Raw genomic sequence first — 14802 nt, 5'->3', positions numbered from 1 at the left:
AAAACACGTCACAGAATGTCTGTTTATCACCCAGAGATTACAAAACACTGTTTATTAAATCCAATAAGATTAAATATGATATCACACAACACTTTTTATTACGTTATATGAAGAAAATTCCAGTCCACACACAGACGCCATGTTTATCGCACAAAAAAAAACACACAGTCACTGTAACTGACTTTTCTTACATAAATCAACCAATCAGTGATCTGCGAGTGATCAGACATGAGAATTCAGGGACACTTCACTGTCACTGTCCAATTTCAGGACATATTTACAGCATGTTTATCACTTGTGGGCGTGTTTTGAATGCTACCGTTGTCACTTGTGGGCGTGGCCTGTCCAGTGTTTTGACTTTTTATTCAATGACAACATCTCATTCATTACACAGTGGATAAATTCACCTGAATATTATAGACTTAAAGCTGTAAAGAGCAATGATTTATAATTTATAATATCCGGTGTCATACATTCCTCCAGAGAACTTTAAGGAAGATCGTAGCTACAGCAAAACATCTTAAAGCTAAGATTTTCTTGCCTGTTAGTGAGAAAGTGGGCGGGGCTAATTTGGGATAACGCATGTGCAAGCTTTCTCACCAATCATAATGCAGATAATGCAAGTTCCACCTAAACAGCAGTTTAGCAAGCTAGCAAACAAAAGCTAATCTAGCAAGCATAGAGTGGGTTTGTGCATGTAAGGCTGAAAAAGCGCAATATTTGCTTTAATTAAGAGTGCTCATTAGAATATTAGGCCACGCCCATTAGGAGATTTCTCAGCTGGTGCTTCAGTATTTTTTAACTGAACTGCTTGTGACTTTAAACACGAATCAGTTTGTGCAAATTCATACAGTTATCTCCACCGTGTTGGTTAGTAGAGCTGTGCGCTGTTACCCTTCTGCACTTTATCTTCCGAGCGTCGTCTCCATTTCCGCTCTTTTCCCGAATCTCTGTAGAGTCCTTCGTCGCTGGCCGCCTGGAGACTGTCGAACGTTCCCTGCCTGCCGTGTTCCTGCGAGTCCTTTGCTTCTCTCTTTTCCCGATTTCTGCTGCAGATCTGAGTGCAGCGATCCAAGCAGCCGATCCTGGTGTTGGTGGTGCAGGCGAACATTCCGGCAGGAACCGCTAGCACCATGGCGCAAACGATCACGATGATGTGGATGAGTCGTTCACGCTGCTCCAGTTCGTTTGTGTTGCTCCCTGTCACGAAAACTATACACTGCTCAGGACGAGGCGACTGATTCTTCAGCGAGACGCACACCTCGTACTTTGTAGCTGGTTCGAGATCGTTCACCGAGTATTTGTTGATGCCCGGGCCGATGTACAGAGCTTCTTTCTTTGGAGAATCGTAGCGACCGAAATGGACAGTGAACCATGTTTCCGAAGGGTTCTCCGTCGCCGCGTACCACTCGATGGTTATACCGTACACGGTCTGCTTGGCGATTCGTATATCGATGTAAATGTTTTCGTTGACAGAGGGCAGAGGAAAGCTGGGGGACTTCGCAAAGGAAGCGTTGGAGAACAAGATGTTGAGCTGGATGCTAACGGAGGAATTCCCGATGAAGTTGCTGGCGCTGCATCTGTAGAGGCCGTGATCGGATAAGCGGACTGACGGGATTATTAAAGACGAGATGATTGTATCCTCGTTCACCTGAGACTGAGAAACTACAGACAGAGGAATGGAAAGAGGAGAAATTTAGGTTAATATGTGATGACAAGAACAGAAAATGTTTCTTTTTTAAGGTTTCAGAAAATTTTAACAATGTTTATTTCCAAACAGTAAAAAGTGAAAAGTTGTGTTTTTCCGTGAAGAGGATAAAGAAGATGAACTCATTAAAATAGTGCTAACTAAAGCTACCTAAAGCTAACTAATGCCCCATTCACACATACAGTATATGGGTAATTTTGAAAACATAGTTTTTTTCTGCATGTCCACAATCTTGAATCTACCATGTTGCTGTTTTTCCGCATTTTACCTTCTCTACCCCTAAACACGCAGCCCTTAACAGTTTATGGTGTACAATCGCCACCAACCGGGCTCTCAACATTTTCGAATTGATTTGAGTTTTCCTGCGGATGGTCTTAGGCAAAAGTCTTGGCAATCTATATTTTTTCTTTAGTACAAACTTTGTTATAGATGTTTATTTTCTGACTTCTACATTATTGATTCAGTACAAAAACATTTTAGATTCCAAACATTAGTTTTTCAGCACAAAATGAAATGTTACAGAAAAATGTTTGTATGTCAGTAAAGAAAGCAGCAGATTCCATAAGAGACACTTTTCAGATAAAAACATAATGAAGGCTGCTGGGTTTCGCTGCAGAAATAAGAAGCGAGTCGACAGTCAAAGTCTCCAGAAGAACTGTGGCTGCTTCTGCAAGATGCTCAGTAACACTTCCAGCTCATTTCCTTATAAAACTGCACACACTGCACCTCACATACTGCTTTATTTATTTAAAGTGAAGGATCGTCACAACAAATAATTACTTTGTTCCATTTATTACTGTTTACTGCTCTTTATAGGATTTTTTAAAATGGAGAATCATTTAATTTCATTATTTTTGAAGGCGTCTTTACTCTACAGCATTTCTTTGCATGTGCCTAAGACCTTTGCACAGAACTGTATTTTCAAAAAATTTAAGGCATAAAAAAATGTATTCGAATATATCCGTATACATGTGGGCGGGGCCGAACTGTCATCTTCAGGACATTGTCCTAACATTTTCAAATGTTATATTGTCAAACGTTATTTTGTAAAAATGAACTGTACAAAGGATGTCTTTAGAATGTTCCAAGATAATCTTTCTGCCACTATAGAAATGTTTACATGTGTAAAATCAGCGCAGAGCCGGATCTGTACATTGTGGAGTGTTCGGTGGTGACACGTCCACCACGGACAATTCCCCACCACGCCTCCAGAGGGCACTCTCACAAGTACTTCTAAACTTCTTCCTCTGTTGTCCCTCCAATTTCCTGTGTTTGTGCGCACCTGTCTTGTGTTCCCCTTGCATATGTTCCCTTGCATAAGTTCTGTCTTTTCTCTCCTCAGTGTGTTATGAGTACTCATGCTGCTCAGTTTATGTAGATATCTTGCCTTGACTCTAGTTGATATTTTGGTTTAATAAAACAAGCTTAGACTTGCATCCGCCTCCAAATCGCTACGAGTGGAGTGTTTGGATTGTGCTTTCTAAGTTTTGTACCGTTGACAACATTCACAAAGTTACCAGCGGCCAGTTGCACCTGCTGAACGTAAGTATGATCATAATACAGAGTGTTAAGTCGCTCCTAAACCATACCTTGAGACACGTTAAAAACTAATGTGATGTAGAGATTTGATTGTACCACAGACATTTAAGGTACATCGTAATGAGTCGAGCATAATGTGATTGTAGATCAAATTGATTTCTCACAGTCACAGAGAGACGAATTTCACCAAAACCAGAAGCACCATCTGATTACAAACAGGAAATACTACATCAGTGATGAGTCAGTGTGTCAATCATGTGGCAGCAGCACAGTGCGTAAAAATCACGCAGATACAGGTCAAGAGCTTCAGTTAGCAAGTGTTCACATCAAACATCAGAATGGGGAAAGATCTCAGTGATCTCAGTGACCTCGGTCATGGCATGGCTGCTGGTGCCATACGATTGGAGTATTTCAGAAACTAATGATCTCCTGGGATTTACACACACAACCATCTCTAGAGTTTACACAGAATGGTGCAAAAAACAAAAAACATCCAGTAAGAGGCAGTTCTGTGGGTGGAAACACTTTGTTGATGAGAAAGCTCAGAGGACAATCACCAGACTGTTTCAAGCCAACAGGAAGTCTATGGTAACTCAAATAATCACTCCTTAAATCCATGGTGAGCAGAAAAGCATCTCAGAACACACAACACATTAAACCATGAGGTGGATGAGCTACAACAGCAGAAGACTACATCAGCTTCCACTCCTGTCAGCCAAGAAGAACAATCTGAAGCTCTAGTGGGCGCAGGAAAACACCCAAACTGGACAACTGGAGATTGGAAAAACATCACCTGGTCTTTCTCTGAATCTCTACCTGTCCAGCTGTAGCCTCCACATCACTCATAAAACCTCTTTAATTATGAATTGTGTGAAATGAACCTGACTGATGGTCTAATTGGTGTAAAAGTGCATTTAGATTTCAGCTAAGGGGACGGAAGTACTCTTAATGATGCTAACATCTTTTTTGCGATATTTAGCATTTTGAATTTTCAGTCAATTTCAGTGAATGTTGGGCCGTAGACATGCTAATTGTGTATTAAAAGTGTGCGTTAGCATGATTCCTTCGAGCTCCTCAGCCAAGAGCAGCACCTTTACCTGTGAATCCTCTGATGGCTTTTAGACTGTAGCTCCATCGAACCACCGCATCAGGCCTCGCCTTCACGAAGCACCTCAGCGTCGTGTTCGAGCCTAGCGCTGCCGTGACGTTAGCATCAGGCGTAGAACTTTCCGGCTTCAGACAATTCCTCAGCTCAACCTCATGAAAAAACTTCCCAGCTTTAGATTTTGGACCTGAACAGGACAGGTACGAGTTCATCAAAATGATGGGTGGACTGATGGATTTGACAAAGTCGACGAAGCCTTTGAGTCGGCAGTCGCACAGCCAGAGGTTATTGTGTAACGCTAATACCACGTTAGCTTCACTCTCCTTCATCCTGCTGTGCTTTTGTACCTGATATCGAGGCCAGTTGAGAAAAACATCCGGAGATATCACCGTAAGCTGATTGAAGGATAAATCTAAGTAGGTCAGTGTGGGAAGGTGGCGTAACGCGAATTCCGGCAGCACGTCCAACCGGTTGTGCTTCAGATCCAGGATTTTGAGTTTGGGTGTTTCCTGAAAGGCCATCCACGGTATCGTTCTCAGTTTATTTCCTTCCAGTCGGAGTTCAGTCAGGTTATACAATCCTTCAAGGCTCTTAATGTCCATCAGCGTGATGGTGTTAAAGTTCAGCCACAGCGACTCCAAGGAACTGACGGTGTAAAAAGCCCTTTGGGGTATTTCTGTGAGGTGTGAATTCTCAATCCTGATTTTTATAAAATCTCCAGGGAGGTTCTCGGGAATTGATCCTAAAGCAGTTTCCATACATAATAAAGATCTGAAAGAGAGAGAAAAACGTTCAAATTTCTTCTTTCCTCTTATACCACTGTGAATCAGATGGTGTTGATTAGTTTTCTAGAACGGCAGCTCTGACAGTAGTGCAGCTGCAAATCACAGCTTTATATTAATGTGCTCGTTCTAATACGTTACAGTTTCTATAGCAACAGCTCATTCACTTGTACGACATTTTTAAAAAAATATGCGATATGGTGAAATTTTCTGTTAACAGTTATGGAAGGAGTCTCCAGTGTCAGCGCTTTGTAACAGTCAGAGGTAAAGCTGTAACTTTCAGTTTTCTGACATCTTCAGGACAGACGAGTTTACGCTTCTTTCCAGTTTCTCAGTAACTTGACAAGCTGCGTTTTCTTTTTTTTGTCTTATTAGAACAGGAACTTGTTTCCACAGCATTAAATGTAACTATAAATGGATAAAAAACATGATAAGATGTTTTTTGATTGAAATTAGTAAATGTCTGAGGGGGATAAAACACTTGGGGATGTACTGTTGTAGGAAAATAATCAACTTTGGCGTGATAACAGTAACTCGGCTTCATCACACCACCCTGGTGCTGATTATTTTCCTGTAACAGCACGACCCGTTGTGTGTTATTCCTTACTTACTGTTACGTCATGCAGTAAATATAGACAGATTTCTCTTCACCTACAACGATCACCTCCTGACTTTGCTGAAGCTCTTGCTGTTTATTAGCCGACTCACCTTCCGGCGCTGTCTTCAGTGCACGAGCATCCCGTCACGCAGAAACCAACGGCTGAATATAAGTGAGTAAAAAGTAACAGTGCTGTTAGCGTTATGGAAAACATGCTGAAGGTGCTGGTGGAGGCAGGAGCGAGGAGCAGGCTGGTCTGCTGGACATGTCCGAGCGCTCGCTGAACTTAAGCTCCTTGTGCTTAATCCGCCTGATGCAACTCTCCAGGAGGGGAAGGATGGCGCAAATGGATCGAAGGAGCCTTTGGGAATCAGGAGATATATATATAATTATACTCTGCTAACACTAGAACACAATCCAGAAGATTGGACGAATCTTCTGGATATTGGATTAGAATGTTTATCAGTGATTTTAAACCATAGTGTAATGGATGGAATGATGAAGTTAGTGTATGATTGACAGATCTGTATATACAGTTGGGGTCAGAAGTTTACATACATCTTGCAGAATCTACAAAATGTTAATAACTTAAAAAAAAAAACTAAGAGGGATCATAAAAAAATGATCAGCGGCTGTTTTTATGTTTTGTGATCGTTGTTCATGAGTCTCTTGTTTGTCCTGAGCAGTTAAACTGCACACTGTTCTTCAGTAAAATCCTCCAGCTCCTGCACCTTCTCTGCTTTTCCAGCATCTTCTGCATATTGGACTCCTTTCCAACAGCAGCTATTATTTTGTTTAAAGATCTTATTTTTTTTCATTTAGTACTTCCCTTCAGAAGCTATATAAGATATTTACATTTTTCCCAGAAGACAAAATAATAACAATTTACACCGATCATCCTGTTCAAAAGTTTACACCCCCCCGGCTCTTGATGTATCGTGTTGCTTCTTGAGCATCAGTGAGTGTTTGTGCTTTTTGTAATAGTCGTGTTCGAGTCCCTCAGCTGTCCTCAGTGTGAAAAGATGGAACTCAGCATCATATAGCTGCTGCTGGAAAGGAGTCAAATATGCAGAAGATGCTTCAGATCGAGTCTAGCTGACATCACTGGATTTCACAGATTAGCCAAACTTCTGTTTAATTGTCTATCGCTAATAAGTAAGTTGCTTCTTACAGCTTTGCGAGAGATAAAAATACAGTCTGTTTGCTGGTTTTCTTGAGGGAGTAAGATCATTTCCACTGGAGATTGCACTGATGATCACGATCAGTCCGATATCAGCAAAAAAGGGGTGGATCGGATATCAGAGAAAACAAAAATCTGATCCTGTAAATAATGGAAAAGATTGGAATTGGGTTTTGATTTTTTTTTTCCAAACCGGAAATGTTCACAAATAAAGAGACCTCATACTTTATATCTATACTTTATAGCTTATTATATGTCTTATACTGTATTTGCAGTTTAAGTGATTTTTTTTTTTTTAAAAAGTGATTAAAGTAATAAAATAGGTTTCTGTTATGTCTTGTTTTTAGCTATGTATTTTTTTCCTGTGTATTTTTAAGTGTTTCGGTTTAAAAAAAACATTTAAGTAGTGTTTAAAGAAATAATATTGGATGGTATCAGTATCAGCTGATACTCAAGGTTTCAGTAAGAGAAAAGAGAAAGTGTTATCTCTAGTTTCCGCACGTCAGACTGATTAACGCTCTCTCAGAGTGTGTAAAACATTACACACCACAGCAGACAAAACCGAACCCCCAGAAGCCCTCAGCGTGAGATGGCCGTCACTACCACGCAGTTCACTGCTGCAGTAAGCTAAAGCTTATTATCCTTAATCTCCTGATAAGGCAGCGCTGGAGGCTTTCAGATTTAGATCAGGCTTCTAAAGCACTGAGTAACTGTGAGCAGGTCCGGCTCGCTGAGCTGTTCCTCACACACACCAGTGAGCAGCTGGGATAAAACTCTGGAGCAGTCTGGTAGAACCAAAACAGGTGAAGCTTTAAAGGTGCAATAGCCCATTTATTTCCTGCTGCTAATCACCCGGAAAACTGTTTTTCCAGCCGGAATGCTTATGTGTTTACATGGACCTCCTGTCAGTCTTTTTTTATCGACACGCCCCTAACACACCTTCACTCACATGTCCGTCTGTTTGGGAAGGAAAACATGGTGGAATCTTGTAATCACTCGACACAACCACATTTTTATATGTTTCTTTTGTATTTTTCCATCATTTTCTCCCAAATTTGGTCTTGCCCTCCCAGTTCCCACCCATCAGGCAGCTCAGCCTAACACGTGAAGCCACCTGCTCACACAGCGTCACAGCATGGCATAACACACACGGAGGAAAGCGCTATTCATCCTCTTCCGCATACATGAGCTGACAGAGGCCTGTAATTGGCTAGTGTCGCTGTGATTGACATGGAAGTGAGAGTATGCCCCTCCCACCCTGACAGCACAGACAGTTTTTGCTCTCTTGTCTCCCAGACACAGATGATTTTGACATCGTTGGGATTTGAACTCATGATCTTCTGATGCTTTTCTGTTGCACCACTTTAAGACCTGCAACCAGATCATTTTACTCTGAGCACAAAACCACACTTTACTTCTGCATTAATTAACAAGAAACACAGTAAAACTAGAATAAACATTGACGGTGGTTTTCCAAGATGGAGAAAAGTATTACTGGATGAACGATGGTGCTCCTAGACAGGTGCGTACATGTACAAGTCGAATGTCCAGCTTTACGTAATGAATCACGTAGGTACATTTTTATTGCTTAGAGAAAAAAAATGTTTGTAAAATGTGCAGCTAATGATGCTAACTAGCTAGAAAAACTCACATGCTCATTAGAAAGAAATGTTGCAACATTCCAGTGTCGTTGTACTTCATCTACTTGACAGCTAGAGATCTAGGGTTTTTTTCCATTTTAAAAACTCTGTGGTCAAAAATATTTAGCGAGGCTCGAGAATAAGATTTTAGTCTGTACCCATTATTTAGTCAGTCCTAACTGCTGACATAAACCCCAAAACCTCAAGTTTAATATCTTTAGGTACTGTACATACTGTATAACAGTCTAAATAATGACCAAAGTTTAATTAAACGAATAGAGATGAATGTAATATTTCAGTATTTAAATTGGTGTAATGAGACATTTGTATGAATGCGTGTTGTTTTGTGCGAATGAGGTTCAATATCGTGGTTTTTAATTCTGTTGAGAGTGTGTATATCTAAAGCAAATACAATACGACTAATCGCTCCCGATGCTACCACCTGAATACTGGAACGTGGAAGTAGTGACTTTTCTGTCTCGCTATGTTAAGAAGTAATTTTTCTAAACACTGAGACCAAATAAAATTTTGCATAGTGTAAACTTCCAAATAGTTTTACTTATGAGCAGTTGATCCTGAGATAATTTCACTCCAATTTTAGGCTCATTTTATCATAAAGATATGAATTTCAGCTTTAATTTTACTGCAAAGTTCATTTATATGGAAATGTTCTTTTAAGCAATATCATAAACCACTCGCCTAAAGTGGAAAATAAACAAGTCTCCGTTTTTTAAAACAGTTTTTTGGCCCGGTCAATATCACTAGAAATGCTGAAAAGACTGATAGAGGTTGGCTTGCAGAAAATAATTTAAAATATTAGCAGAAATTCAGGATCACATTTCTTATATATTTATGTAAAACATTTATTCATGCATAAATTTTAAGACAAATACATTTAAGAAATAAATATTTACTTACATGGAACATGTTGAATTATTGTTTAATTAGAGCACAATGAGTAAATGAGCTAACATGGTAAAAACACTGAAGTAGAAAAACTAAAGAGAAATCATTCTCTTCTAGGATCGTGCACAAAACGTTGTGAAAAAGACAAGGTGCACATGAGGACACACGAGAGATGAGTCTTTTGTTCATTTCCTTGCTTTCTAATGCCTTTAAAATCCCATCACTGCTGCTGTTATTGTCATTTTCCAAAACACAGTGGTTCCTGAATTCCTTCCCTTCTTCAAAAAGGATGAACAATCTAATTATTCAAGATACATGATATGGCCAAAAGTATGTGCACCCCTGACCATCACACTTACACGCGCTTGTTGAAGATCTCATTCCAGATTTATTCCCGTGTGTTTGCTGTTATAATGAGCTCCACTCTTCTGGGAAGCTTTCCACTAGATGTTGGAGCGTGGCTGTGGGGATTTGTGTTCATTCAGCTACAAGAGCATTAGTGAGGTCAGGCGCTGATGTTGGGATGTCGAGGAGGTCTGGGGTTCAGTCGGTGTTCCAGTTCATCCCAAAGGTGTTCAGTGGGGTTGAGGTCAGGGCTCTGTGCAGGACACTCGAGTTCTTCCACTCCAACCTTCACACACCGTGTCTTCATGTAGCTCGCTTTGTGCACAGGGGCATTGTCATGCTGGAACAGGTTTGGGCCTCTTAGTTCCAGTGAAGGGAAACTGTAATGTAATGCAGCGTACAAAGACGTTCTATACAACTGTGTGCTTCTAACTTTGTGGCAACAGTTTGGGGAAGAAGCACATATGCGGTGTGATGGTCAGGGGTGCACATACTTTTGGCCATATAGTGTGTATCTATTGTCTGTATTGTTTAAAAAAGTAAACACAAAGACACATAGTTTAGACTCATGGACTGACAGTGAATAAGTGTCTTGTTTGTTTATGACCCAGATCACATGGTGTATCCTTGCAAGGCTGTGAAGATGCTTTCTTTACATATACACAGCCATATTCACAATCAGCGACTTAATAAAATCTCTGGCATCCCAAATAGGGTGTATTCCCGCCTCATGCCCAGTATTCCTGTGATAGTCTCCAGGATAAAGCAGATACTGAAGCTCAAAAAGTGAATGAATGGATGATGTCGTCCATGAGCAGACTTTAGCAGTAATACTCATTAGGATGTCCTTCAGTTCTGTTTACGGCCACTGAATCGACGCTGGAGCGAGCCGAGAGCAGGCGGTTGGACTCGTCTTGGTTGAGGTGGGTGAGGTACTCCCCTTCCATCCCTTTAGCCTTGCCACCTGGTGTGAGGGTCTCGAAGGTCACGTATGAGTCCTGAATGTCTTTTGATCTTCTTCCCATGAGCTTCTGGACTCGTCTTTTCAGAGCCCCGCAGCAGACGATCAAAGTGAGAGGCACTGCGATGACACACGCCACCGTGATCACCACCACGTTGATAAGCTTCTGAGTGCCACTAGCACTTGCTGCCTCATCAGTTGAGAAGATCACACACTGCTCCTTCTTTGGGATTAGACCTTTCACACATACACAGGCGATATACTTGGTTTTTGGAACAAGGCCTTCGATGGTGATCCGGTGCTTCCCGGGACCGACGTTGATGCGTTTCATGTCTCTCTCACCGAATACAGCATAAAGAACACTAAACCATGTGGTGTTGGTCGCAGATGGAGCTCGCCAGTTAATTGACACTGTGTGATCGGTGTCTCCGATGACTTTGACAGAACGTACCACCCTTCTCTCTGGATCTTGCTGGAGGGAGGAAGCGTTGGCTGCCAGATTGCTCAACACATTCTTATCCATATCTGTTTCTAAGCTGTTCATTGTGGTTTCGCCATCCAGGACTCCATCAGAGGTGTTGTAGCGCTCGATCTTGGATGACCCTGTGGAGCTTGATCCATTAAACGGCTCGATGATGGGAACATCTACAGAAGTGGAGGTTGGAGGAACGTATCTTGCGATGAGTTTCTCTTGATATGTTGCTCGTCCAAAGCTTCCGTTCTTCTTGGTGCCAGTTTTCTTTACAGCAGCCTCACTGACCTGTCGTGTTTCTGAAATAACGAGAGAGATGATGGCATTGGCGCTGCCCACAAAATTAGTGGCTCTGCAGACGTATTTGCCCGAGTCATGAGAGGACACGGCGAGGATGCTGAGGATGGACCAGGTGATGCCTTCAGTTGAAACCTCCTCACGAACTGTAAAGTGAAATGATAGTGACAATCTGTTATTTAGCACAATTTTGATGCAGTTATTGTAGAACTGCATTCTGCTCTCATCAGAAGACCTTTACTGGTTGTACTACATGGTAGGAAACCCACAAATTACCCCTGGCCAGAGTGTCATTTGGATGACTGGTGAAAGTAGTTTTAAAATAAAACACAACACTACAACTTGGTTGATTGAAAAACGCTCGTAAATGTTATCAAGCATACTTAATGATTAATCTTCTAATTCTAGCACGTTTCAGTTAATCTGTCCCTCAGTGGAACCTTTAAGGCTCTGTGTAGAACCCTACAGAAGAGCGAAGAACCCTCCATTAAGGGCCGTATTCAGAATTGAGTTGAGTACGCATCAGTATTCAGACCTCAGATCTAACTACACTGAAGGAGTGTTTGATTAACCACAATATATCACACTGAAGTTTATGTTCTGGCTGTAAATACATTTAGGAAACAATATTAAATACATAAATATGAAACTATTATATAGTATATAGTATTGTCCCTTTAAAGTTCGTGACCTCCCTTTAGACTCTCTTTAAGTTGTGCGTGTGAGGAACTGAAAAATAGTAAAATACGCTGGATCAAGTGTTATTTTATGCACTGTGTGGAAGCCATAAAGTTAAATTAAAGCCAAATATGCAGTGTTTAATGTGATAATTACAACTAGGACAATTCATGTAGTAATATATTTGCAATATACTAGACTCCTATTACAGTTATTTCAATGCTCGTCATCTTCTCATTTATATATCATCATATTAGTGTTTTTATTATGAATTTTTTAATTGTACCTTGCTTTTATGTTACATGGCAAAGAAAAGAAATTGTACTTTGCTTCCTCAGTCCATATTTTCTATCCTTGATTTTTAATAATCTGAATGTGGGGCACAAAAACTCAGCTTCAGCAGCTGTGTAACCCGACTCTGAATCTTTCCCTATGTAAATACTGATGTAGATTTTGGACTCAAGTCTTTGACTCAGAATACGATCCTAATAGTAATTCACTGGGATTATTCTAGGTAACAGAGTAGAAAGGAGACTTTTCACTCACCTGTAGCATTGATGGCTTTCCCATCAGCCCGGGACCAGGAGAGCTCAGGCATCGGCACTCCAACAGTGCCACAGCGGAGCAGGACGTTGTTGCCTACCGAGCTGCGAACCTTAGCCACGGCTGTGTGGACTCGTGGTACCTGGCACCTCCGTATCTCCACATCCATGAAGAGCACGCCGGAAAAACTCTCAGGCTCCGAACAGCGCAGGTGAGTGTCGATGAAGGCTGAAGTGGAGGACGGAGACTTCTGGAACTGAACCAGGTCAAACAAGCGACAGTCACACTGCCACGGGTTATCATGAAGGCCTGGGGAATTAAAAATAAAGTTTCTGAGCAAATAGATATCAATACTAATAGAAAATAGCAAAATTATTATGGAAATGCAGAGGAAATCAGAAAAATATTCAATTTTACCCAAAATTATCTTCGAGTTCTCAGCCTCCTGTGCCGGTTTTGCTGAGAACCACATCAGCAGCACTTCAGATGGCACTGTACTGAAGCTGTTACTGGACAAATCGAGGTAAGTGAGGTTTTTAATGTAGACGGCTGCCTCGGCTGGGATGCTGGTGATCCTGTTGTTGTGCAAATCCAGGAGCCTGAGGTTGGGCATGTCGGTTAAACTCTCCCACGGGAACGAGGTGATGAAATTACCCTCGAGACGAAGCTCATTGAGCACGCTTAGGCCACGGAAACTGTCCACATGGAGAACGGAAAGAGAGTTGAAGGACATCCAGAGGAATTCAAGGTTTCTGAGGGAGATAAAGGCCTCACTGGAGATTTGGGTAATGTCAGTCTTTTCTATACGAAGCTTTGAAACGTCCGAGGGGAAGTTGGAGGGGATGGAGGTGAGCTCAGGATCACTGCACAGTATGCTCCTGAAAAAGGATAATAAATAAACAACATAAAATGCAAAGAAAATTAACAATGACAATAGTATGATCCAGATTTTATTTAGACATTCGTTCAGATAAACGGTTGACAATGATTCAAGAACGAGATGATAATTATTCCACAGCACTGCTGTATTCTGTATAATAAATGTATTATGAAAAGTAAAAAGTGAGTAATCGTTGATGTGGTGACGTTTTCTGTAAGGAGATGTTTATTTAACATTTATGGAAGGAGTCTCCAGTGTCAGCGCTTTGTAACAGTCAGAGGTAAAACTGTAACTTTAAATTTTCTGATATCTTCAGGACAGAGGAGTTTACGCTGTATAACATGACAACTGCATTTTTTTTTCTGTCTCATTATCTTCGAGAGAAAGAAAAAAGAGAGGCTGATGAACAGGAACTAACTTGTTTCATGGACGTTTAGCGCTAATTAAATGTAAGTATAACAGTATGACGTTGTTCTTTAATAAATAAATGATTTTGATCGTTGGTGAGTTGTTGTGGTAGATGAGGAATGAAACACCAGGGGACATGTTTATAATTAATTAGAAAATAATTAACTTCGGGGTGGTAACAGTAGCTCCGCTTCATCACACCACCTCGTCACTCAGTGTTTTATTATAACAACACATTAAAGTGTTTTCAGATGAATTTCATGACACTGGGGGGAAAACTTAATTTGTTTAGAATTACATCTGTTTATTATTATCCCCATATTTGAGCCTCACTGGATTGATTTTCCTTACATTATATTTACTGTACTGCTTAACACTACCACGCCCAACCTGGAGAAAAGATTAAAGAGCACTCGTGTTAATCTCAGACTGATTCTAGACAGGATTAAAAACCTGCACTGTAAAAATGTTCTCTGTACACAAAGCAACACACACGAACATTCAGACTTGGGTTCTTACCGGGCCTTGGATCCATCACTGAGTTTGTGGTAAAAACAGCTGCATTGTGCTGGACAGGTGCTGCTCAGGACAGGAAGTCCACAGAAAAAGGCCAAACCGAAACACCAACACAGAAAGACGAACATTTTGGCACTGTCCTAATGACTAGCTCATGTTAAAAAAGAGAAGAAAGAAAGAGCGACGTCTGATCGTGTCCCTGCTGCAGCAGCAACATTGTCGTGTCTCTGTCTCACTCGTCCAT

The 14802-nt window shown here is 41.0% G+C and overlaps 2 protein-coding genes across 2 annotated transcripts; both read right to left on the bottom strand.

Moving 5' to 3' along the window:
* Positions 1 to 27: 27 nt before the first annotated feature.
* Positions 28 to 5978, bottom strand: lrit2 (leucine-rich repeat, immunoglobulin-like and transmembrane domains 2). The gene is made up of 3 exons (XM_026915511.3): positions 5843 to 5978; positions 4345 to 5123; positions 28 to 1665 (listed from the first exon to the last, which is right to left on the bottom strand). The coding sequence occupies exons 1-3, from the start codon at positions 5944 to 5946 to the stop codon at positions 872 to 874; spliced, it is 1677 nt and encodes a 558-aa protein (XP_026771312.2). The 5' UTR covers positions 5947 to 5978; the 3' UTR covers positions 28 to 871.
* A 3500-nt stretch (positions 5979 to 9478) lies between these two features.
* On the bottom strand, positions 9479 to 14802 carry lrit1b (leucine-rich repeat, immunoglobulin-like and transmembrane domains 1b). Its single transcript, XM_026914853.3, has 4 exons — positions 14562 to 14802; positions 13172 to 13632; positions 12758 to 13063; positions 9479 to 11679 (listed from the first exon to the last, which is right to left on the bottom strand). Exons 1-4 carry the CDS (start codon positions 14684 to 14686, stop codon positions 10625 to 10627), a joined length of 1947 nt encoding a protein of 648 aa, XP_026770654.3. The 5' UTR covers positions 14687 to 14802; the 3' UTR covers positions 9479 to 10624.

The sequence above is a fragment of the Pangasianodon hypophthalmus genome, chromosome 12 (assembly GCF_027358585.1).
Source record: "Pangasianodon hypophthalmus isolate fPanHyp1 chromosome 12, fPanHyp1.pri, whole genome shotgun sequence".
Classification (NCBI taxonomy): Eukaryota; Metazoa; Chordata; class Actinopteri; order Siluriformes; family Pangasiidae; genus Pangasianodon; species Pangasianodon hypophthalmus.
The sequence above is the reverse complement of the archived record's forward strand: the minus strand, read 5'-3'. Positions and strand labels throughout refer to the sequence as shown.